We start from the raw sequence: 24,765 nt of genomic DNA on the forward strand, positions 1-24,765 counted from the left end.
CCCATGGGCTGAGAGCTGAAGGATAAGGAGCTGGACAGGATGAGGACTGCAATGACCGGGACACAAAGCCTGCCCATGGCCCAGACTGTGGGGAGCAGTGAGGTGGTACAGGGGCAGGCAGCTCTGGGTGGGCAGGGAAGGTCTGTGATGGTGCATTTGAAGCACGTCTTGGGAGGGATGAGTCTTGGGAGAAGGCACGGCACTGCGGCCCCCTGGGGCCGGAGTCACAGAAGGAAGTGGACCTGGCCAGGGGCAGACCTCAGGGCTTTGTCGGCCCTGCGGACTGAGATGCTCGTGGGTCTGAGTGTAGCTAGAGTATTGTGAGTTTGGAACCAAGGAAGATGGGGCCTGCTGCATGAACGTGTGAGGAAAGGATGGAGCCCGTGTCCAGGGAGGATGATGCTGCGCCGAGCTGTGATGCTGTGGCTTTCCCCAGGGGTCTCCGGGCAAGTCTGCACATCCCTGGGGTGCATGGAAATGGGCCAGGGCCCATAGGTGGTGTGGGTGGTTCCAGGGCGCCCTCGCTACGCTCCTGCCTCCCCTTCCAGGGCCACTCTCTCCCACTCTGCCCATGAGGAGAGTCTTGGTCTTCCTGGCACGCGTCTGACCTAGTGTTGGCTATAACAACTGGGCCACAAGTCCCACGTGAATCAAATGTTTCAAACTCCTCATTTTCCATAGAATGAAAGAGAACCCAACTGAGTCACTAGCTGATAGATTTTTAAAACTGTTTGATGATAGATTGCTATGTGATTTTTGGCACATGTAACTCAGAAAAAAATACAGACTCAAAAGACATAGTATATCAAAACTCTCCCATGTTACCTATTCATGTGAGTGGAATCCTCACATGGAGACATGTAAAATCAGCTAACATACCAGTGGTGAAGCACCGAAAGATACCCCTCTAAGATCAGGGGGAAATCAGGGTGCCCACTCTGCCCATTGCTCTCCAACATTGTTCTGGAGGCTCCGGCTAGGGCAACTGCGCAAGAAAAAGAAATAAAGAGCATCCAGACTGAGAGGAAAAGTGAAAACAGTCTCTACTAGTAAATGACAAACCCAAACTTATAATTTTAAGAAATGCCCCCCAAAATCTATCAGAACTGATAAAACTTCAGCAAGGTTATAGAGTATGAGATCAATAAAAACCAACTGTGTTTCTTTACACCAGCAATGAACAATCCAAACATGAGATTAAGAAAACAATTCCCGGGGCAGCCAGTTAGTTCAGTTGGCTAGAGCACAGTGCTCATAACACCAAGGTCGCCAGTTCGATTCCCACATGGGCCAGTGAGCTGCACCCTCCACAACTAGATTGAAAAACAACGACTTGACATGGAGCTGATGGGTCCTGGAAAAACACACTGTTGCCTAATATTCCCCAATTAAAGAAAAAAGATCCAAGTTTTTTTGCAGAAACTTACCAGCTGATACTAAAATTCATATGGGATGCTAAAGGTCCCCAAATAGCCAAAACAAGCCTGGAAAAGCAGAACAAAGTTGGAGGACTCACACTTCCCGATTTCAAAACTTACTATGGTTATTAAAATGGCACGGCACAGGCATCAGTAGGCTAGACATGTGGACCAATGGAATAGAACAGAGCCCAGAAATAAATCCACACTTTCCTCCCCGGCTTCCAGGTGGGGTCTAATCCCATCCAAGACAGCTTTCCTCTACCACCGAATGGCAGCCTTCTCAGGTAGAACAGGCTTCTGCCTTATTCCCCAAATCCAGCTATTTCCTTCTCACCTAGGGGAGTGGAAACCTAAGCGCCTTTATCTGGGCTTTGGAGCCAGGAATCCAGATGGCACCAGGCCCTGTCTGGGGCCCCCTGGCCATGGTGCAAATGTTGAACATGCCTCCTTGCCCCACAACACCAAGGCTCAGCATGGGACCCACACAGGCAACAACTGCACCATATACATGCTTGCTCATATATGCCACACACATGCTCGTGCACACACATGCACACACAGCTATACACTACACAATGTAGGCATGCACACTTGCACACACGTGCACATACACATGCCTGCATATACCACACATGTATATGCACACACTAAACATATACTGGCACATAAACATCACACACATACATACACCATACACATGCACATATTACACACATGCACACACTACACACATGCAAACACATGCTCAAACAAGGCACGTACATGCACACCCATGCAATACACACAAATGCATGCACACATGCACCACACACTCATACATGTACAGATACATATGCATACACACATGCACATGCACGCACACACACAGACTCACACAAATGTCTTCACACGCCTGATGTGCCACATTGCCCTATGGACCTAACTTCTCCCATGCACAGCAGTGGCCATCCCCGTGGGGAGCTGCTGTGTAGTTACCCTGACCAGTAGCTCTGTGAAGTTGGCTGAGTAGCAATTATTCTCCCATTTTATAGATGGGGATGCTGACGCTCAAGGAAGTGAGCTGACTTGCTGGTCAAGGTCACATGGTATGACCATCTCTGCTCCAGAGAACATGGGCCCATCTGAAGAGGATGGTCATGACCACCTGACACTAGGGAGTCCTGGGCCCTTGAACAAACACTGTCAGGCCCCACCAGCCCTCAATGCAACACTCAGCTGCACTCTCAGGATCCCTCTTCAGCTGGCTCCTGCCCCACACATGCCAGCAGTCCCAGGGCCTGGTGCATCTTCCTCCCAGTCATCTCTTGTTCTCCTCCCTTCCTTCCTCTGCATTCTGGAGGCAACTGCACCAGTGTACATCCCATCCTTTATGCTCATCTCCCAAGGCAACCTTGACATGACATCAAGCAGTAGGGTTTGTGTCCCCTACCCTAGAACCTTTGAAACTGCCTCAACCAACAAATGTGGCACTTCACAGCCCCTGAGATTAGGTCTCAGAAGGCAATACAGTGTGACATCAGCAAAATGGCAGAGTAGAGAGTGCCAAGGGCCTGTCCCTCTGGAGATACATGGAAAAAAACAAGCAAAAACTGTCAGAATCAACATCGTCAAAACCCTGAAAAGGAGCTCAAGGTTTTCAGCAATCAAGCAAATGTTGAGTCAAGGAAAGGTGACTCTGACAAGGTAGGAGAGTTTGGGGTGTTTTTACTTGGCCCACCAGCCTCTCTGGCACAGTGATGTCTTGAGATGGCAGTCTTTATTGTTCCCATGTGGGTAGAATGTTCTGGAAGGAAAGTAATGGACATTGTTCCCAAAGAATTTGTCTGTTTTAAGCTTTCACCTCCAGCTGATCTCCAGGTTCCTTGCTGACAGAAAGCAAAACTGAAGCAGAGTTGTGAGCAGACTAGCTAACATGGAAGGAGTGCACAGCACACAAGCCAATCTGCAAAGACCAGAAGAGTATTTTTTTCCTTTTTTTTTTTACTCCAGGATATTAAGGAAATTTCTGCCAAACCACTAGCTGACCACAAGATAAAGAAACAGATACTTCAGAGACCACATATGACAAAGAATACAGTCATTAAAAATAGTTTTAAAAAGTCACTAAACAAACAAGCAACCACAACTCACAGCAAACACAACAAACCTTAAGGAGGGGGAAAGTATCTGATTTCCTGAGTTACCATATTATAATGTTCAAAATGTATAGATTTCAATAAAAATTATGAGGCATGTAAAGAAATAAGATAATCTAGATGAAATGGAGAAATTCCTAGAAAAACACAAACTATTAAAACTGACTCAAGACGAAATAGAAAATCTGAATAGGTCTATAACAAGTCCAGAGGTTGAATCAGTAATTTAAAACCTCCCAACAAACTTGGTGAATTGTATCTAACATTTAAAGGAGAATCAACACCAATCATTCTCAAACTCTTCCAAAAAATTTCCCAACACATTCTATGAGCTCAGCATTACTCTGCTACCAAAAACCAGACAAAGACAAGAAAAGAAACTACAGGCCAAAATCACTTATAAATACTGATGCAGAAATCCTCAACAAAATCCTTGCAAACCAAATCTTCCAGCAGATTAAAAAGGATTGTACGTCATGGCCAAGGTGGATTTATCTCAAGAATGCGAGTGTGGTTCACTGTAGGAACATCAACCAACATTAACACACCACATTAAGAGAATGAAGGCAATACCACATGATCATTTTAATTGATGAAGAAAAAGCATTTGATATGATCCAACACCCTTTCATGATAAAAACACTCAACAGACTAGGAATAGAAGGGAATTTCCTCAACATGATAAAGGGCATAAATGACAAACCCACATAATACTCAATGGTGAATGATTGAAAGTTTCCCCCCTATGATCAGGAAGAAGACAAGAATGCCCACTCTCACCACTTTTATTCAACAGAGTACTGGAAGTGCTAGCCAGAGCAATTAGTCAAGAAAAAGAAATAAAGGGCATATAAATTGGGAAGGAAGAATAAAAAATGTCTCTATTCATAGATGACATGATCTCATATATAGAAAATTCTAAAAAATCCACACATACACACACACACACACACACACACACACACACCCCTCAGAACTAATGAATAAATTAAGCAAAGTTGCAGGATATAGGATCGAAAATCAGTTGTATTTCTATATATCAGCAATGAACAATCCGAAATGGAAAAAAAATTCCATTTACAATAGTATTAAATAAGAGAATATACTTAGGAATGCATTAACCAAGGATGTACAAGACTTGTTCACTGACAACTACAATATATTGCTGAAAAAATTAAGGAAGAACTAAAAAAATGGAAGACACCCCATGTTCATGGATTGGAATACTCAATATTGTTAAGATGGCATACTCCCCAAAGTGATCAACAGATTGAGTGAAATCCCTATCAAAATCCCAACAGGCTTTTTTGCAGAAGTGGAAAATCTAATCCTAAAGTTCAAACGGAATTTGAAGGGACCCCAGATATTCAAAACAATCTTGTAAAAGAAAAACAAAGTTGGAGAACTTACACTTCCCAACTTTAAAATATACTACAAAGCTACAATGATCTACATGGTGTGGTATTGGTAGAAGGATGCACATATAGACAAATGGAGTGGAATTGAGAGTTCAGAAATAAATCCACACACCCATGGCCAATTGACTTTTGACAAGGGTGTCGAGACCATTCAACGAGGAAAAAATTGTTTAACAGATGGTGATGGAATAACTGGGTTTCCACATACAAAAGAATGAAGTTGGATCCCAACCTCACACTATATGCAAAAATTAACAATTTAGCTCAAAGATTAAATGTAAGAGCCAAATTATGAAACTCTTAGAAGTAAACATAGGTGTAAATTTTTGTAACCTTAGTCAATGCTTACTTTGATATGACATCTAAATAAATAAACTGGACTTCATCAAAATTTAAAACTTTAGTACATCAAGAACACTGTCACAAAAGTGAAAAGACAACCTACAAAATAGGAAAAAATATTTGCAAATCATATATCTGATTGTCTAGTGTCCAGAATATATGAAAAACTCTAACAACTCAACAACAAAAAGACAATCCAATTAAAAACTGGGCAAAGAACTTGAATAGACATTTTTCCAAAGAATATATACAGATATCCAACACCCCCTAAGAAGATGCTCAACATCATTAGCCATCAGGGAACTGCAAATAAAAACCACAGTGAGATATCATTTTGCATCCACTGGGATGGCTAAAGAAAACAGATAGATAACAGAAGAAAACAGATAACATGTGCTGACGAGGATGTGGAAAAAACTGGAACTCTCGTGCATTGCTGGTGGGAATATAAAAGGTTCAGCTGCTGTAGAAAACAGTTTGGTGGTTTCTCAAAAATTTAAACATAGAATTATCCTGAGATCAAACAATTCTACTCGTCTACCTGAAGACAGGTATTCAAATAGATACTTGCACAGAAATGTTCATAACAGCACAATTTACAATGGCCAAAAGTGGAAATAACCCTAATGTCCATCAGTGATGAATGGATAACAAAATGTGGTCTATCCATACAGTGGAATATTATTCAGCCATTAAAAGGAATGAAATGCTGGAACATGTTACAGTGTGGATGAATCTTGGAAACATTCTGCTAAGTGAAAGGAGTCTTCTCCACCTCCCTCTCTCCCCACTTGCCCAGGGTGCCCAGCTACCATAGCGTAAGGGAGCCCAGGCCATATGCAGAGGCTACTTGCAGGTATTGCTGCTGACAGCAGCGTTAACTGCCAGACGTGTGAGAGAATGGGACCAGCTGAGGGGCAGGGACCAAGCCTGCCAGTGGGTGCTGCACTCTGATCGGTTGGGATGTACGACACATCATCATTGTTTAAACCATGACGTTTTGTGAAAATTTGCTCTTCACCAAAAGTTAACCAACATCCAGCCCTCCTCATCTTCCTTTCCTTCCCCAAGTAACCCCTGGCTTCAGGGCCCTAGATAGCTTTTGCCTCTTGTGCCTCTTGGCCCCAACCCTCTCCTTTTGTGTGTGTGTGTGTGTGTGTGTGTGTGTGCGCACGCCTGCAGTGTTCCCTTGGGAACTATGCAATTTCCTTTTGGGGAAGGGAAGCAGGAGGAATCTGCATGATCCTATGTCCTTCCCAAGCCCCAGGAACCCTCCCAGAGCTAGTAACCATGGGAAGGACCCACGTCAGAGATGTTAACATCATGAGGTCTGTGCAGCATTTCCCACCTGCCCAGGGACAGGTGAGACACCAGGGCAGAGTGGGGCAGCTGGCTTGGGCCTGCTGCACCCACAGGCTGCTGTCTCCACTGGTAGGCATACCTTTGTCCAGCACGGGGCCGAAGATGGCCAGGCTGTTGTTGATGGTGGTGCAGTTCCACCGTCGGCCGCGGAACTGGTGCTGGCACTCTTGGATGCTAATCCTGACGCCCTCCGCCACGCTAGGCATGATCTCCACGTAGTTTCGGCAGAAGCGCAGCTGCTTGGGTACAAGGCCTGGGATGCTGGCGCAGAGAATGGGCTGCATGCCCAGGGATGAGTACTGGGGTCCGATGGCCAGGGACCTGGGGGAGGAGGGCAAGGCCTGCTTAGTGGGAGAGCTGCCCTGCCAGCCTGTGAAACAGGAGTAGGAGCTGGGCCTGCTCTCAGAGGGAGCACACGGGTACCTTTCCTTTGGGGCACTTGTGTATTCCAGGGCAAGACGTGCTTCCACCCTGGAGATTTAGCACAAAACATCAAGATATGCCTGCAGAGTGTTGGAAAGTAAATCAAAGAAGGACAGAGGCCTCCTGCTGCCCAGAGTAGGGGCTGCTGAGCTGGGACTGAAGCTGGAGGGGCGTAGCAGCGGCTAAATCACCCAGGACAAAATCACTCTTGAACACACACCTGCTGTGCCAGCCCAACAGAAACAAAAACACGTGTAGCCTGGAAGCACCCACGTGTGCAGCTGACGTGTGGGTAACGTGGAAGTGGACAGAGGAGCGGCTGCAGAGAGGCCTGCCGGATGGGTGATCTGGGTTCCTCTGAGACCAAAGCTGGCCGCATAGTGGGTAGGGACAGAAACCAGGGTGGCGGTTCCCTCATGCACACGGGGTGGGGGGTGGGGGCGGGTTATAGGCTGACCAAAGGCGGCACACAGAATGTTTCTCAGGCTGCAGAACAGTTCCCACTCACCTTAGGTGCCTAAGGATTTAAATTAAGTAAAATGACATAAAAAGAGAGAAATTTTGGTTTCTCAGTCACGCCAGCCACATGTGGTCTGAGGCTACCATGGTATTGGGTGAAATGTGGGACACTTCAGTCCCTGTGGAAAGTTCCACAGGACCTCAGTGGGCTAGGGAGACAGAGGTGCTCTGTGTTTGATGGGGGTGTTGATTCCATGTATTTGTGTGTCAAACTAATTGAATTGTGTCCGTTTTACTGTACATAATTGCACCTCAATTTCAAAAACCACAAGGTCCTCTTGGCAGGAGGAGCAAGAAAGAGCTTCTTCCATCTGGCAGGTGATGCACAGTCCTGCCGCCCTGGACGCATCCACCTCCACAGTGGGTACCCCATTGTCCTGCTGCCTTTGTATGTATCCATCTCCATAGTGGTGCCCTGCAGTCCTGCTGCCCGTGGATTTCTTGCGGCCGTGGTGTGTGCATCTCTGCAATGGTTGGTGGTTCTTGTAGGCAGAGCTCTGCCTGATTCCTCTGCATCTCAGCACCTGCCCTGCATGGACAGCTCTGAGTGGGAACCACAGGGGCTGTCTTCATCACCTCTCAGGGACCCCTTGTGCCAATCTGGTGCTTGGCTTCCAAATGGACGAGCATGAGCCCAGTGGATGGATGGCAGGATGAGCTGAGGTCAGCTGCCTCAGCCCTCAGGGGTGAAGCCTCCAGGCTGAGAAGTTAGGCCTGGCCTGGTGCCACAGCACAGGGTGGGGGGAGGACAAGAGGACGCAGTGGGGCAGTGGGGAGAGACTGGCCTTGGCTAAGCTGTACGCCCTCTGCCACTCTCGGCCACTTGGACACAGAGAACCATAAAGAGAGATCAAAATGCCCGCACCCTGGTTCTCCTTCAGAACCTCACCACCTCCACTTCTGGTCCAGCCCAATTCAGCAGGTTTTGATGCCACCCACCCACTAGATTGCCTTGTTCTGGCCCCAGGGACTGACACGTGTGTTGTATGCGGATGGCTATGCCTGGCCAGGATGAGGTCAGCGTCCGTTTTCTCAGTGACCCTGACTGTCCTCATTTCTGACTCTATCCTGCAAGACCCTCTATCAGGTGCTGGGGGCCCCACACCAAGGGCTAGGGACCTGGAACCACAGCATGAAGGTGGGGAGACGTCCTCTATAGTGAGTGGAGGGATGCAGGGGCAGAGGCCCTGGGAACCTCGTAGCTGGCGGATGGCCCACCAGGAAGCAGGGTTTGGGGAGAAGCAACTGTGGCTCAGGCTCCTTCTCAGCTCCCACAGTGCCTCCCATAGGGAAGCCCATCTCTCACTAGAAGCAAATTCACTCCAGAGTTGGTTTCTCTTCACTGGTTGAACATGCTTGTTGACTTGGAGACTCAGACAAAAAAAGAGGATTCCATCTCTCTGTCTTCATGTTTCAAGGAGCTGGCCCCCCACCAGATGCAAGGCCAAGATGCACTCTGAGTGTGTGTGTGGGTACAGGAGGGATGAGGTGCCCACCCCAGAACCCTACAGCCCTCACAGAGAGCACAGAGCCTGTGCCATCTAAGCCCTGCCCTGCCTCCTTCATGCCCCAGGCCACCGCTCTAGGGAAAGCAGAGCAGGACTCCCAAGTTCACAGCTTCTGCCCAGTTCATCCCTGGGGTGCTGAGTCAGCTCCCACCCGCCTCCTCTCAGCTCTCCTTGGGGCAGGCCCCGGCTCGTCACTTCCCTGAGTGAGGCCAGGGTGCCGGCGGCCGCCAGCCCAGATGCCGCTCCAGCTGTTCCACCCTCCACCAAGCCTGGCTGGATCTTTCTACCACCCCTTTAGTTCTTTGAGTTGCTTCCAGAAAGGTTTTTCTGTCCAAGAGCCAGGTGGCCAAGAGGGCCTGAGCAATGCAGACCCTACCGGAGGGGAGCCAAGAGCTGGGGAGCTCCCTTCTCACGAGGGTGGGACTGGTGATGAGTGGGGGAGGGGCAGAGAAGAGCCAAAGGGGCTTATCAGGCCACCACATTTTGACTGGGCTTTGAAGAATAAATTGGGTTTTTAAAAAAATCATATAAAAAATCCAAACGTGTCCACTAACCTTATGTGATGATCATTTCGCAATTTCTCCACGTACCAAATTCATCACATTGTACACCTGAACCTCACACAATGTCATGTGTCACCTATATTTCACTAAAGCACCCACACTGCACACTGGAAAAACACCCACATTGCGTAAGCACTGCCCCCCACATCCAGGACCCAGATTTCTAACCGAGGAGAGGGTAGCAGTCCCCAGTCAATCAGTACTTGGAAAACCATGGTCTGTAATTCCCTCCTCCTGCAGCCTTCCAGGAGGAGCAGGGTCTCTGGTCTGGGGCTGAGGGCTGGAGGGTATGGTGCGGAGCAGCTTCCACCTGCAGCAGCGGCTGCGAGGGGCTCAGTCTCCTGGGATGACCATGTACCAGCCTGTCTGAGGGTGGCCCAAGGACTGGATGCAGCACCAAGTGGGACAGGTTCATGAGGACATCCACGGAGACTGGTGAGGTCAGCCACATGTAGCTGGTGGCACTGCACAGGGTGGGCTCTCTGACAAACGTGCCAGTTATGCAAGATGTGAGCATGAAGGGAGTGGGCACGGCATGGGGACAGGTGGACGGAACTCTCTCTGAACCAAGAGGAGAAGAAACACTTACAAGGAGACAGCAGACTGACGTACACTTATGGCCACAGCACAAGCTTGGGACAGCTGTGAAGGTGCCTCTTTACTGAGCCAACACTTGGGCTGAGAGCATGAGGGCGGTTTGTAATCTCTGCTCCGACTGTCATCTGAGATGAAAGTATCTGCTTTCTCCTGGTGACAGAAACCGTAAATGCTGCTGCAGTTTGCTGCCTTGTTCACAAGTGAAGGCGAGCCCGACTGCAGTCAGTGGTGGGTGCAGAGAGATGTCAGCCCCTCACAGGGACTGGCACTGAGGCTGCTTGGAGTGTCTGCAGGGGGTCGCATGCTGTGGGGGGCAGTGCGTGGGTCCCCCACCTCACCTCCCACCAAGCCCAAACTCTGATATTGCCCCCAGAGTCGCCACCCTGCTGCCCAGACTGTGACGAATGGCAGGTCGCCTTGATACCAGCAGGACCTCTGGCGGATGGCAGACGTCAGTCAGGGGCCCCACCCCCAGTTCTTCTAACCACATGTGTGCTTTCACAGCACAGCCTCTAGCTGGGAGTGAAGTCAGACCCCCCCCACCCCGGAGCTGTTTTGGCTCTGTGATGGAGGGGCCACATCCCCAGACCAGAAAGTGGCCTCTAGGAGCTGAGAACCACTGGACCCACAGCTGCAAGTACATGGGCAGTGGGTCCCCCCACCACAAGGCCCTGAGTTTGACAGCTGGGTGAAGTTGGGAGCATGTTCTTCTCCACGCTGGTCAACACTTTGATTTTGGCCTCGCAAGAGCAAGGAAGCCAGACAAGCCACCCAGACCCTGCCCTGGAGAGTGTGTGCTGGTGAATGGGTGCTGTGGAAGCACGGAGTCTGGTCGCTTGTCACGTGGTGCAGACTGGCGTATTCCTACCTCCTGCCCTGCTAACGTGGTGCTTCTCTCTCAGACCCGAAGGGACAGAACATCATGGGCTGACAGGCCTGCCATGTGCAGCTCAAGGCTTTGAGCCACTGCTGCCTTCATGGGCCACTCACCAAGACCTTTAGACAGCTCTTCCCACTCCCCCTACCCCAGGCCTGCACCCCCAATATCACCTCTGTCACATCCTGGTCTCTCTCTCTCTCTCTCTCTCTCTCTCTCTCTCTCTCTCTCTCTCTCTCTCTCTCTCGGATGGTTATTTTTTCCTTCTTTATCCCTGGCTTTGCTCGGGCCTTTGCCTGCTGTTAACCATTGCCCAACCCCTTATCTGTCCCGCCTGCCCTGTCACTGTCAACTGTGTGGCCTTGGGCTCAGACCAGCCCACTATTTGTCTCCTTTCAACCCACAAAACCTGGAGTGGTGGCACCCAGGAACCTCCTGAACCAGGAAATCATGGCTTAGAGGAAGACACCAGCCAACAGACAGCTGCCTTTTCTCTGTGTCCTCACAGAACAGACAGAGTGAGTTCCTGTCATTTCCTCATCATAAGGACACTGATCCCACTGTGGGGGCCTGCCCTCAGGACCTCTAATCACCTCCCAAAGCCCCACCTCCTAACACAGTCACATCAGGGGTCAAAGCTTCAAAATATGAATTTGGGGGACATGGACACCAATTCCATGATGAGTAAGATACACATCAAATCAATAAACAAAGCCTAGTAACCACCACTAACCCCATAGATCTCATTCCCATCATGGAACCGTCAAGAGGGGCCTTGTGTGGTAGCCACGTCCTGTCCAGCAAACTTCGCCTGCAGCTGGGAGACCCTTTGTGCTTCGGTTTCCCAGCTGGCATGCCAGATGGCTGGGCGAGAGCTGGCTTCTCCCGGGGGTGGCTCTGGGCTTGGCAGCGTGTACACCACAGGATTTGTCAGAAGCTTGAGTTCCTGGACACCCCGGACCTGCCGAGTCAGAAACACACACGGGGAATGGGGTTCCGATCGTGGGTCACGGAAGGTGCGTCCGGCTCTGAGTCCTGGGGCTGCAAAGCCTTCCTCTGGGCAAGGAGAACCCCGAGGAGTCTTCCAGAGCCTTCCATGCTGCCTTTGAGAATGCAGCTGCAGTTAGATCTGGAGAGGTGGCATCTGATTCAGGTCAGGAGCACGACTGGGCATGAACCCCGGCCCCACAAGGCCTAGTCTTCTCCACAGGATGGCCATGAACTTCCCTCCACCCCAGCGTCCTGGAACCAGCAATGAGCAGAGGTGTCAACAGGAGGAGGGATCTCCAGGAGTGAACGTTCCAGGAGCAGTACGGCAGGAAGGGAGATGGAGATGTCCAGCTGAGTGCTGACAGCCTGCTCCTCCGCTTGGAGGAGACAGACCGGGGTCTCTATCCAGCGCTGCCAAGAGGTTTTCAGAAAGGGTCACAGCGTGGGCCTGGCCTCATCAACCCTCCAAGTCTGCACTGAGCTCTTGTCTGGGCTCTAGGCTTCAGGTTAATATTCCAACCTTCCCTTACTCCCTCACACGCGGCACAGGTGTGCAAGCGGGTCCAGACAAGGACAGGAGGGGCCTGACTCACATGATAGATGGTGGTATCCAGGTGAATGCTGGTGGTGGGACCCAAATCTGCCACCACTTTTAACCCAGGTCACAGTGAGGTCCTGACCCTGCCTCAGGGACACCATGCATCCCGTCCTGCTCACAGCCATCGTCATTGCAGGATGCTCCAGCCGATGGTCACCTCGGGGGTTAGGGGTTAGTCACCTTGCCTTGATGGCTCCCAGGACTTTGGTCCTGGGGACTGGGAGTCACAGGGGCATGAGGGCAAGAGGCTGCACGATTCAGCCGGTGAAGATGCCTGTGCTTCCCTTCCTGCTGCCAACCCGCAGTGTAGGATGGCAGCCCAGCAAGCACTCTTATCTTCAACTTCAGCCACCACCCAGAAGAGGGGCTAGAATTTTAACTGCCCAGCTGGACATCATACCCCAATGTCCCCACAGGCCTCTCCAAATCAGAATGTGCCACACTGAATGCTCCCTCGGGTGTGTCACTCCTTCCCCCACCCCGAGCCCCGAGCCTTTATCTGGGGTCCCAGCTCAGGAGAGACCTTCCCTGCAGAGCTGTCCACACTGCACAAGGGGCCAACAGTCAGATCATAACACGTCCACACGACGGGCTCGAGTATCTGCTAGCACCATTCCTGAGAAGGCCCCAGAGGTGCAGAAAATGCTTAATGGACACAAACTGCTTTGTGCAGTCTTTGTTACCATGAAAAACGTGTGAGTGAAATGAAAAGAACCCACAATATTAAGTCAGTGAAATGACAGACTTGTCTTTTTTTGGTGGGGGGGAGGGGCATCACGTCCAGCCCAGAACATACCATGTGCAAAGTGGCCCCTAGGCTGGGTTGCAGCCTGTGGCTGGAGCCACGTGAACCACGCCTGCCGCACGCACTCGTGGTTTCCCCCCCTCCCTCCTTCACTCCTGATGAGGACAACGGTGCTGAAAGTCCGGGCGCCTCGCCAGGCGGCCTTGCTTAGGATAGAGGCAGCACTGGCTGTGACACGCAGAGGAGCAGACCGCCTGGAACCCAGCCTGGCTGATGGCCTTCACCACGTGGGTTTTACCATAATTTGGCCAAGGGGCCAGGGGACTGAAGAGGCTCTGGGCAGAGGATGGATTCCCAGTGAGAGAGGCTGGCCCTGTGCACCGTCTGGGCGGTGCTCTACCCTGAGTCTGGATGGGTGGCAGGCTCTCAGGTTTCTTGAATACTGATTTGTTTTTATTTTGCAGCAAAATTCAACAAATATGGGCTGGGCCTGGAGGGCAAGACATGGACAACCAGCTCTGCCATCGTTCACTGGTTTAACTGTTTCTGTCTTTCTACTCCTGGACCTCAGTTTCCTTGTCTGTCCCAGGAGGCAGTGGGCCACATTCTATCCGAGGGTCCCAGAAGTAGGTGACCAGCGGGGAGGTGGGTCCGTTGCACCTTGGCAGCCTGGGGCACATTCTACCCCACATCATCAGGCCACCTCTTCCCCAGTCCCGCTGGCTACCCTTTCTTTGTGCCAAAGCTCGCCACTTCCTGGCACATGTCCTGCCATGTCTGGACCGTGAGGTACCTCTCCTGGAGGGCAAGGCCATGTCTTCTCTTGTCCTTTGAGGGCACAGAGTGGGCACAGAGCTCTGCCCAGGCCCTGGGGGAACAAGGAGGTCCAAATGGGGCCTCTGCTGCCTACCCTGCAGGGTCTCCTGCCACAGAGGGTCCTGCTTTGTCTTGGGAATCTCCCCCTTGGTGATGCATGAAGCCTCCAGAGCACCTGTCCCATTGGGATCGCTGTCTTCTACCATCAGGGCCTCTTCACAGGCAGAACAAGGACCCTGTCCTGACACCTGAGGTCGTGTGTGTGGGCTGGTCGCCTTGCAAGTGGATCATTGCCCAGCTTGACAGGCAGGTTCTGTCCCTCTGGGTGGAGCTGTCCAGGAGACTCCCCACAGGTGCTGACCTGCCCCAAGACCCTCCAGGTTCTGCCCACCTAGGGGACCCCAGGAAGGGCCGCAAGTCTCCTCTTCCTCTTGCTCTCTTGCACCTGAATGACCCCTCCCCCAGAGATAGAACACCTACACAGGCAGGGCCTGTGGGGAGGGGTCCCAGGACCCACCCTTCCCTGCCCAGCCGCATGGCCCTGCCTGCAGCCCTCCCAGCACCCCCCACCCCACTAGGCCAGCCGGGATTACTGACACATACTTTGAGCAAGTCTCAGCAGGCGGGCAGAGGCTCCCATGCCCGCGGCCAAGCATTTGCCCGCTTCCCTGGGCGGCAGCGGCACGTTTCGTCGGGGAAGGAATGTAGAAGCGCCAAAGCGTGAAACACCTCCAGGGTGTCACCTGGGGAGGCCAAAAGGGAGACTGAGGCAGTTCTGCCTGGTGCATCATGGGCACCCAGCTCCAGAGCTGAGAACTCAGTGAGGGGGCTGTAAAAACATTCAGCTGTGTTCTCATGTCCCCCACTGCTTAGGCCACTTCATATGCCTTCTGTTTTTTATAGGAAAGATTCCATTGGTTCATTCGTTCATTCATTCATTTGTTCATTCAACAAAATCTGACCAGCAACTTCAAGGAGTGAAGGGCCAAAAAGGGAAGAAGAATGGATCCCCTCATGGGATTTCACAGCTGGTGATGTATGGACTGTCCTGTGACAATTCTATGAAAGGACGGACAGGTTGAACTGGGAGCAGGCAGCCTGGCCAGGGCCTTGTTCCCCATGACCTGCGACCCTCTGGGTTCTGTGTCCAGCCCAGCATGGGTGCGCCAGGCAGGGTTGTGGCTGCTGTCACGCCAGGCATCTTTGCAAGGCCCACCGAGTACAGTGCATGTCTGACACCAACCGTTGAATAAACACACCGACCTGCTGACTGCGCCTGGTGGAGTTTAGGGGAATTACTGGGAGGACTGTCAGCTGCAGAGGTGACCATGGGGGGAGGGCTCGTGAACCCCAGACGTCCGTGGGCCCCCATGGCATCCGGCTGTCTCTTCCTTGGCCTGTGTTTCCACCCGTCCAGGGAAGGGCAGCCTACCACCTCGCAGGCACCAGTGCTCCTCTCAGATCAGGGAGCCTGCTCTACCCTGAGCCAAAATCCACCTCCAGGCTGCCAGCAGCCCCTGACTGCCTCTCAGACCCAGCACATCAGTGGGGGCTCCTGTCACTTCTCCATCCTCCAACTGTACTCTCATAAAGGGGGCAAATACAAGGTCTTGATTTACTTCACAAATCCAAGTGCAGTGCTGGGTGGCAAAGCAAAGGGGCGGTGGTCCCAGGGCTGCCTGCTGTGGGGGCTTTGGGCTTGAGGCAGACATAGGTGCTTTTCAAACTTGCTAGAGAGCAACCTGCATTTGAGGTTTTTTGGTTTTGTTTTGTTTTGAACTTCCAATCCATTATAAAACCTATAAAAATGCTGCAGTGCTAGCACTGCCGGGATGTCCCCACACACATATTTTCAATTTCTGTTCTTATTTCTTCATGGACAACTGTGGATGGGCTCTGCCCTATGGACCACACTCTACGTGTAACTGATACTTGCACGGACAGGTGTCACATCCTGGCCCTGTTTTCCGTCCTGGGCCACACCTGCAGGGTGGTGGCAGGGCCCCTCCGGGACCAGGCGCTTCCAGTCCTGCAGGCTGGAGACTTGCATGGGGGACCCACTGTGGAGAGTGCGATTTACAACCCCTCTGACACTGCTCCTCCTCCGGTATGTAGACCTCCTGCCCCCCTCCACTCCCCCCGACAAAAGATTCTAGCAGGTTTATGCACATAAAACAGAAAATCACTTTATGAAAATTGATAACAAGCCCAGCAAAACGGAGGACAGCCTGCCTGGGAGAAGCTGCTGCTCCAAGCCCCAGACAGAGGCCAGAGTGTTCAGGCGGCCAAGCCAAAGGGACGGATGTGAGAGTGCGACACGGTGGGCTGCCAAGGGGTCAAGATGAGGGACGTCTGACTTGGTGGGTGAAACCAGGGTTCTGGCCATATAGAGTTTGACCTGTGGCCATCTGACACTGCCCCTCGGTAAAAGAATGTCCGTTGGTGGTTCTGTGGGAGAATGCTGTTCCCAGCACCCCAAGATCCTACAACACTGGGATGGGGGTCAGCAGGCATTTGGATCGCTCTAGTTTTAAAGGCTAGCTACCACCGTCACCAGCCTCAGGGGTGCAAAGAGAGACACAGAAAGACAGAGAGACAGAGAGAGAAAGGGACAGTCAGAGGCACAGAGAGAGACAGAAAGAAACAAAGACACACATAGAGACAGACAGAGAGACAGGGACAGAGATATGCTAGCTACTGCCATCACCAGGCACAGTGGCAGAGAGATAGAGAGAAAGACAGACAGACAGAGACACAGGACAGAGGGAGAAAGAAGAATTGGAGGGAGGCAGGGGCAAGCCCAACCCTGGGGCAGGCACACGGAGATGCAGCTCCCTGTCTGAGAAGCCTCAGAGCCTTGCTCAGCCCTCCTCCTCCTCCTCCTTGCCCTAATTGAGGCTGTGGGTCCAGGCAGCGCCTCCAGAACGCTCTTTCACCTGCCTCGGAACTCAACACACATTCACCCCATAAACAGTGGGGCCCACTGAGGGAGACCTGTGTCCTCCTCCCTTCCCCCACTTCCCCGGGACGAGCAGACCTTGTGTGCCAGGAGCCTGTGTGGCCCTCATGGGGGAGGGCCATCATAGAGGTGGTTCCTTCTGGAAAGGGGGCAGGTGATAGCCTTCCTTAGGGGCTAGAAGGGAAGGGAGGGCTGGGCACGTGCTCTTAGCTGGTGCCTGCATGCCCAGGAGGGCATGTGTGTGGGGGGCTGGGCAGGGTCTGGGGAGGAGGGTGAGGAGGTTGGGAGAGGAGGGAGAGGCAGGGAGCACATCCCAGCCGCTGAGTTATCCCAGGGGGGCAGAAGTCTGGACTCAGATTCACAACGCACTGCTCTACCAGCTGGAGTGACATGTGCTCCAAGGCACAGACTCTGTGCTAGGGAGCCTTCGGCCAGCAGGGACTGGTGAGGGGCTAGGCAGCGGGAAGGCAGTCCTGACCGGGAAAGCGAGGCCAGGTTCTCCATGCAGGTGAAGGCAGGGCAGTACCTCTGGGCAGTGTGAACGCAGGTTAGGCCACGTGGTGGGGTGCGGGTGGGGGTGGCTACAAGATGCCATCAGCCCAGACATGGGAAGTGGGAGGAAGGTGCCCAAAGCACAGCAAGGGATGCCATGCCCACGGAAGTGGGGCTGCTCTCCAGAGGTCTGTGCTCCTCAGGGCCCCTTTACTCTGATGCCTGTCCTGTGTTCACAGGAGCCCTCTGCTCAACTCTGATTTCACAGGAATGCAGCCTGGTGAGGAGTGTGAAGGGAAGCACTGGCCATGGGGTCAGGTGCCCAGGCCCCATCCCTTCTCTGGGTCTCCACTTTCCTCTGTCACACAGGAATACATGCTCCTGGAGGTCTCTTAAGATGATCTCTGCTTTTGGACCTCAGGTATCGGTATTGTGGGTGAAGGATACCCCTAGATGGTACTGCGGAGATGGTGGCCCTTCAAATTACCACAGGGCCAGCACCAACTCCTCCTCTCCTGCTACCCTCCCACCAAGAGCCACCTCAACTTCAAAAGCCTAATTACTCCCGATTTGGGCTGTTTCCTCAGGTGAGGAAGTCCCCAGTCACTTTCACTTTCATATGCGAGGTGCTGGGGTGAGGGGGGTGAAAAGGGATGGCGCAGTGGGGAGGGAGGGTGAAACAGAACAGCCAATTAGGGAGGCTGAGCATGAAGGTGAGAAGTTAGGAAGGGAGGGTCCATCAGATCCTGGGGGGGGGCAGGAGAAAGGAGGAGCCACCTGTGAAAGCTGTGCCAGGTGGGGCGTGAAGATAGAGGCCTTCCCTGCTATTAAACCGGCGTCTTTCTCTGAGCCCTCCTCTCTGTTCTGCCTGCGTACGCTGTGGGGAGATGGCTTCCCTCCTTGTCTAGCTGGCCTGGGGACAGAGAGGGTGCAGCAGGGGCAATCGCTGGTTCCCAAGGAGCCCTGAGTTGTACCCAGACACACTTCTCAGGAAACAGAATCACTGAATGTGCGAGCAAAGTGGGGTTCCATGGCACCCCTACCTTCTGGGACCCTAGACACTTGCTTGGAGGAGACCCAGAGTTGGAGAGAAGCCTCCCCACACACTTGGGTGAGTGCTGAGCGGCAGTGCAGTTAGAGAACCCTTCCGCTCACCTGGAGAAGGCCGGATCAGGGTCCACTCAGACGAAACATATACGGCCCAGGTGAAAAGAGTGGCACATGCGTATTGTGGGGAGCAAGGCCAGGGACCCTCTGGGCCAACAGGACAAAGCCCTCACTGCGTGGGGTAGCCAGGAGGCTGGTGACAGAGCTCTTTATGGGAGGAGCACGGGGGCGAAGGCGCTTCCTCCTGAGCCCAGGAATGCGGCGGCGGTTCTAATTAGAAGCCTGCCCGGGAGCTGGCGGCCGTGGGGCCCTCTGGACGCGCTCCCCGGCTCCCCCGCGTCCGGCTGGGCTGGCGTCAATGTCCCTGCGTCCGAAGCACGCCCGCCGCAGCCGGCGCTCGGAGGGCGACGGGGGCTACAGGTGCCTCGCGGGTGCGGGGCGCACAGGGATCACCCAAGCGTGAACTGGCCTCGGTGTAGCCTCTCCCAGGCCTTAGGACCCGCCCGGGCCCCCTCCCGCCCCGCCCAGCCGGGCTGCGCCTGGACCCGCGTCCGCACCCCGGGCGCCCCCACTCCTGAACCATCTCGAAGAGAAAAATTATTATCGGATTAGATGTACTTCGGCTCGCTGGTTCTCCCCCTTCCCCTCGGCGTAATTATTATAATTCCAGGCAAGCCGTCGGAGAGGATTCCTGGGAGAGTGTGTATGCGCGCGCGCGCAAGTGTGTGGGGAGGCTTCTCTCCAACTCTGGGTTTCCTCCAGCGGCGCGCCCCGGCCCCTCGGCGCCCGCTTTCACCACAGTGGGGCTGGAGTGGCCCTGACCTGTGGGGGCTCTGCCTAATAAGATGCCCCGAGGGAGAGTAACTCTGGGTCCCCTCCCCACATATGTACAGTAGACTCTCGGGACCCTTCCCTCGGTTTGTCTGCGCTTCCATCGCCAGGTTTAGCACGGTCTCACGGGAACGTGCCTTGTCTGGGGCGGAGGACAGAGCGCCCCAGCCCTCTGAGAGGTGGGTTCCGGGGCCTCTCATTCAGGAAACCTCAAACTTGACGCTCTCTCCCTTTGTACCTCTCAGCAGCCCCTCCTTGTCATTGAGGTCCAGGCAGAAGCTCTCAGGGTGGGCTCCTCGGGACACCCTAGCCGGGACAGCGGCAGGAGGCGCGGAGGGCCGAGCGCTGGCCCCAGTGAGCCCGCCGCTCCCGGCCGGTCCCCGCTGTCTTTACGTAACTGCGCTGCCCCGAGCTGTTCGGTCTTGTCTCACGACTTTGTTTTAAGGTGTGTGTGTGTGTGTGTGTGTGTGTGTGTGTGTGTTTGTAAGACACCGTCCTTACGGAAAGCCTCTGGCGAATCTCCCTTTCCCAGCTTGCCCTCCCGGCTTCTCTTGGATTCCGGCTGCCCAGACGTTCGTGCCCTCGGTTCAGACCCTCTTCCTGGCTCTCCCCAGTCCACTGCTCGCCCCGTCCGGCGCATGGGACCCCTATGGGTACGAGGATCAATGCCTCCGGAAGCTCCGCCACCCGAGTCCCAGCCCCGGCCCGAACAGGTTGAAAGTGGCCACCAAGAGAAACAACCCGCCCGAAGCCCGCGGAGTCGAAGGTGCAGGGCGCGGGCTCCAGGCTACCGCGGGACCGGCCCGAGGGGACGGCGGCTGGGGGCACACAGGGGCCGCGGCGAACGCGAGGAAGTCTCACTCACCACCAGATCGGGTAGCTGCCCAGTGCCTGCTTCAGGCCGTAGAGGAATAAGAAGTACCCGAGCGGGGCCATCGCCGGGCGGGAGAGCGCGGGCACCGCGCGGGCCAGGCCCTGGGAGCTGGCGGGCGGCGGCGCTAGGCCCTCCTGCGGCCTCGGGGTGCGCGGGGTGCGCGGGTGTGCGCCGGTGCGCGGACTCCGAGGGCGGCGCTGCGCCAGGTGGGCCGGCGACCGGGCGGCGGGCCGGGGCCCGGGGCGGCGCGGGACGGCGGGGGCGGGGCACCGCCGCAGGGGGCGCCCGCCGGGGCCCGGGCGGGGCGGGCGGGGCAGGGGGCGGGCGGAGCTCTGGCCCCTCCCGCGACCGCGGCGTGTGCGGGGTGCGCTAGTGCTCCGAGTGTTTGAGGTGCGCTATCAGTTAGCGGGGACCTCCCAGCGGCTGGTCCGGACTCTGGTCGGCGTGGTCGACAGGCATCCCCTCCGAGCCCCGGGGCTGCATCCTGCGTTTGAAACCCCGCGCACCCTGTGCTCCTTGTGGGACGCTCTGCCCCGCACTCGCTCCTGCTTCTGCTCTGTCGCGCCCTCTGCTCTGTCCCTTTCCTCATGGTGGCTTGGCTGCCGCTTTTGTCCGTCTTCTTGCTGAGGTTTTGAGGTGGGGTTCGTTGCTCCGAAGCCGGTCCTTGGAGCCGTGCCTTGCTGGTCCGCAGGGATCCTGGCTGCCTGCGCTGCTCGGCCGAGGGAGATCAGCGGGGCTGGGGAAGGCCTGTCTTGGGGACAGCAGCTGGGTTGGGCGTCCAGGGTGCAGAGGCTTGTCTGAAAGTTAGGATTGGGAAACAGGTGGTGACGCTGCCACTCTCCCCACATCACCGGGGAAGAGGACGCTGAAACCCCTAGTGTTGCAGGGAGATAGCACAGCACAGTAGCTGCATCTTAGCTCTGGTACCTCAAACCACCAGGTCTGCCAGGGCTGCCAGCCTCTTCACTCAGGAGGGATTTCTACCACTTAGGTAGTAAGCCTTATGGTTCAGCTAATGCGGGGAGGGAAGACCAGAGAGGGAAAGTGACTTATCCAAGATCACCGGGAGTGGCTCCCCAGCTCCAGCTTGCTGCCCACAGTGAGGCTCTGTCTGCATATTCATCTGTAGCCCAGGGAGACACAAGGACTTTTGTTTGGGGAGGGCAGACCCTCCACTTTGCCCTGGCCCCACATGGTAATAACAGGTGAGAGGCCTTTCCCCGCCCAGCATCCATGGGAGAGACTGATCAGTCTCACAGACGCTGTGAGAAGAGTGGAGCAGGACTTCGTGTCATCGTTTGGGGACTGGGAGGAGCAGAGCTGTGGCTGGAAATCCTAAGTCCCAGCTCTCCCATGATGTCTCTTCATGTGACCACTATTCCCCACAGCCCCTGAGCTGTGCCACAATGCAGTGTGGCCTGTTAAGTGTGGGGGCCCCATGGAGAGTGCAGGGGATGGCCTGGCATTCCTCCAGGTTTAGCACTGGATGGAGAGGCAGGCCCCACCTCACAGCATGCTGCTGCATCATCTGCAAAGGAGTCCTGGGGGCCTATGGACGTTGGTCCCAAGGGTCACTTGGTGACTGCGCCTGGACAAAGTCTGGGCCCTCTGCCTCTGAGTGCAGGGACCCCTTTCCTGTTGTGGAGCAGAGCCATTGTGTTTCAAGGAAAGCGCTCTTTCCTTCACTGGCCTTGGGATCCAATTATGTCTATGCATGCCCACCCCTTCACCCCTCCTCTGAGTCACTGCACGCCCCCCACCCGCAGAGGAAAGGAGGGACAGATTCTGGAAGGAGGTGGGTGGGCAGGCGGGAGCTGGCTCGTCCTCCTCTGGACTTCCCCTCTCTCTCAGAGAAAACCCCACTGAATTGTCACGTTACTGGGGGCCTGGGCTGTGGGAATGGGGTGGGGGCTGCACAGCAGCGGCAGGCTCCTGCCCCTGCCTCCCAGCTGCACTGACCTGCACTGCCCGCCTGGGATTAGAGCTGTGATGGGGCGCCCCAGAGGCTGCCGGGACAGCACACAGATGGGTAGCTGTTCTGCTGGGTCGGCAGCAGGTGGGTCCTGTCTTCTCAGCCGTCCTACCTGCCACTCACCTTCCAGGCCCTTGTCAGCTCTCCCTGCTGCTTGCTTCTCCTTCCTTAGCCTTGTCCTCTGCCCTGCTAGATGGTGGGGAGGGAAGAGAGTGAAAGGTGAGCCCCTCCACTCCCAGATGTGGGCTCCCTTTTGTGGAGAGTTCCCCTGAAGACATGCATCATAGCACACCTCCCAGAGAGCTGCATACTGGGCTCGCTCTTCCTTGGCCCCATTTTCTAGGAGACTCGCTCTTCCTTCACCCCATTTTCTGTCTCCCGAAAGCACAGGAAGGCGAGGCTATCTGAGGGCTGGTGTGAAGAAGGAGACAGGTGCAGGGGAGGGAGGTTTCCACTGCAATTGGTGATGAGATTTCTTCCTGCTCCCTGACTTTCAGCTGGAAATTCTGCACGCTAACTGGAGGAGAGAGTCCCTGCCGCCCCATGCCATGTCAGCTTGTGCCCCTGCTGGCGTGCCCCTGATCACTGCAGTGAGGCTCCCTCCCTTACCCCAGGAGGTGAGATCCTTCCTGGCAGCGACCTCTGCTGTCACACGGAGGGAGTTCCTCTGACCCACCCAGGGCCACAGGTCTGATTCCACAACATTCCGGGTTTATGGATGATCCTGAAGATCCTTTTTTTACTCCACTATAGGCTGCCAGAGTCGCCCAGGGGCCACTTTCTTTCTAGAATAGGCCCCGAGGGGAAAGAAGATTTGGTCCAAGGAACTCTGGGAGGCCCCTGCTGTGGGGGTGGGGTGGGCAATGGAGGTGAGGTCCTGATGTGGGGGAAGACCAGATGCGAAGGCAGTTTCCCTTCTGAGGTAGTGAGCTCCCCTGTCTGCTATGGCCTTTGACTCCTGCATGACAGGTACCAGGTAGAATTTTGTAATGGTCCTTCCCATACCGGGGAGGGGAAAGCCAGGCTTTCAGACACTATCTGCTTAATCATTCACTTCTTTCTTTTCCAGAAAGAAGTTGGGGGGGGGGGCAGGAAAGGATCTGGACAGCCAGGGGCTGGAGGCAGGGAGCCCATTCTCTGGAGGCAGAGGGGCCAGGAGCAGACAGGATGGGCTTCTCAGGTCAGAAGCAGGGGCGTTCTTCCTGCCCCTTCTGGAAGCTTCCCTCACCCGTTGAATGTGTGTGTGTGTGTGTGTGTGTGTGTGTGTGTGTGTGTGTGTCTGACTCCAGGCACCTGCTCTTCAGAGGTAGGGTCCTTGCACTCAGAGGCAGAGGGCCCAGACTTTCTGTCGATACTATCATCTTTCCAGAGCGCCCCAGGCCAAAAGAGCCAAAAGAAATACCTGACAGTTTCGTTTAGCAAGTAATTAGGTCTAAACAACGTAATAATTTGTAGCTCTTTGAAAAAAAATTCACGTAAGTTCAAAGAAAAGATTACAATTTTTATTTCATTCTTACATAACTCAGTTGCTTACCATTGGGAAGCTGTGCTTGTGGCCAGTGAGGACACTTCACTTTCTGTTCCCCATGGATTTTCACTGGTACTTGCTTTTTATCACAACATCAGCTAGAAAGCCAGCGTCACAAAGATATGATAACTTCCAAAGGAATGTGGCCCATCCCAGCTGAAATGGAGCTACCTGGAGCCAGGAGGTGTTTTTCCTGCAGATGACGATATTGCTGTGACTCCCTCGAACATGCAGTGTCCTGGGGATTTGCCGCAGTGCCCCAGGGCGCCTTGGCACACAATTTGGAAACCATGGCTCTATCTAACCTGAGCAGTTGGGAGTGGCCCCCAGACGCATGGTCCGTGTCAACTTCTCTGGCGTCCCACCTTTCCCCTAACCTCAGACACACCTCTTGGTGCATCCTGCTACCCATCTAATCTGCCTGTATGTTCCTGGCCTTCCCATTTGTCCACATCCTTTCTTCTTAGTTTGTGGGCATATATGTGTTCTCCTCTCCAGCCCAGAGCCCTGGCCAAATTTTCGGTTCTCCAGAAATTTCTCCTTTTAAAGGAAGGCTGTCAAATCAGATGACTTCACCAAGCCCTTTGAGACTGTGACAACGGCATGTGCTCTGGGTCCCAGGCTCTGTCCAGTGCTGTAGGTCCTGGTCTCATCCAGAGCCCCTGGAAGGGTCTGTATCCATGTTCCA

The 24,765-nt window shown here is 54.1% G+C and overlaps 1 protein-coding gene across 1 annotated transcript in view; it reads right to left on the minus strand.

The window, feature by feature from the left end:
* The window catches only part of WNT3A (Wnt family member 3A), a 39,918-nt gene extending 19,221 nt beyond the window's left edge, over nt 1-20,697 (minus strand). Inside the window, exons 1-2 of the mRNA XM_033095806.1 lie at nt 20,569-20,697; nt 6,758-6,999 (exon numbers count right to left, since the gene is read on the minus strand). Of these exons, the coding sequence (XP_032951697.1) occupies nt 6,758-6,999; nt 20,569-20,639 (313 nt within the window). The 5' untranslated portion in view covers nt 20,640-20,697. The remainder of the gene's footprint in view (nt 1-6,757; nt 7,000-20,568) is intronic.
* Nucleotides 20,698-24,765: the final 4,068 nt, after the last annotated feature.

The sequence above is a fragment of the Rhinolophus ferrumequinum genome, chromosome 24 (assembly GCF_004115265.2).
Source record: "Rhinolophus ferrumequinum isolate MPI-CBG mRhiFer1 chromosome 24, mRhiFer1_v1.p, whole genome shotgun sequence".
NCBI lineage: Eukaryota > Metazoa > Chordata > Mammalia > Chiroptera > Rhinolophidae > Rhinolophus > Rhinolophus ferrumequinum.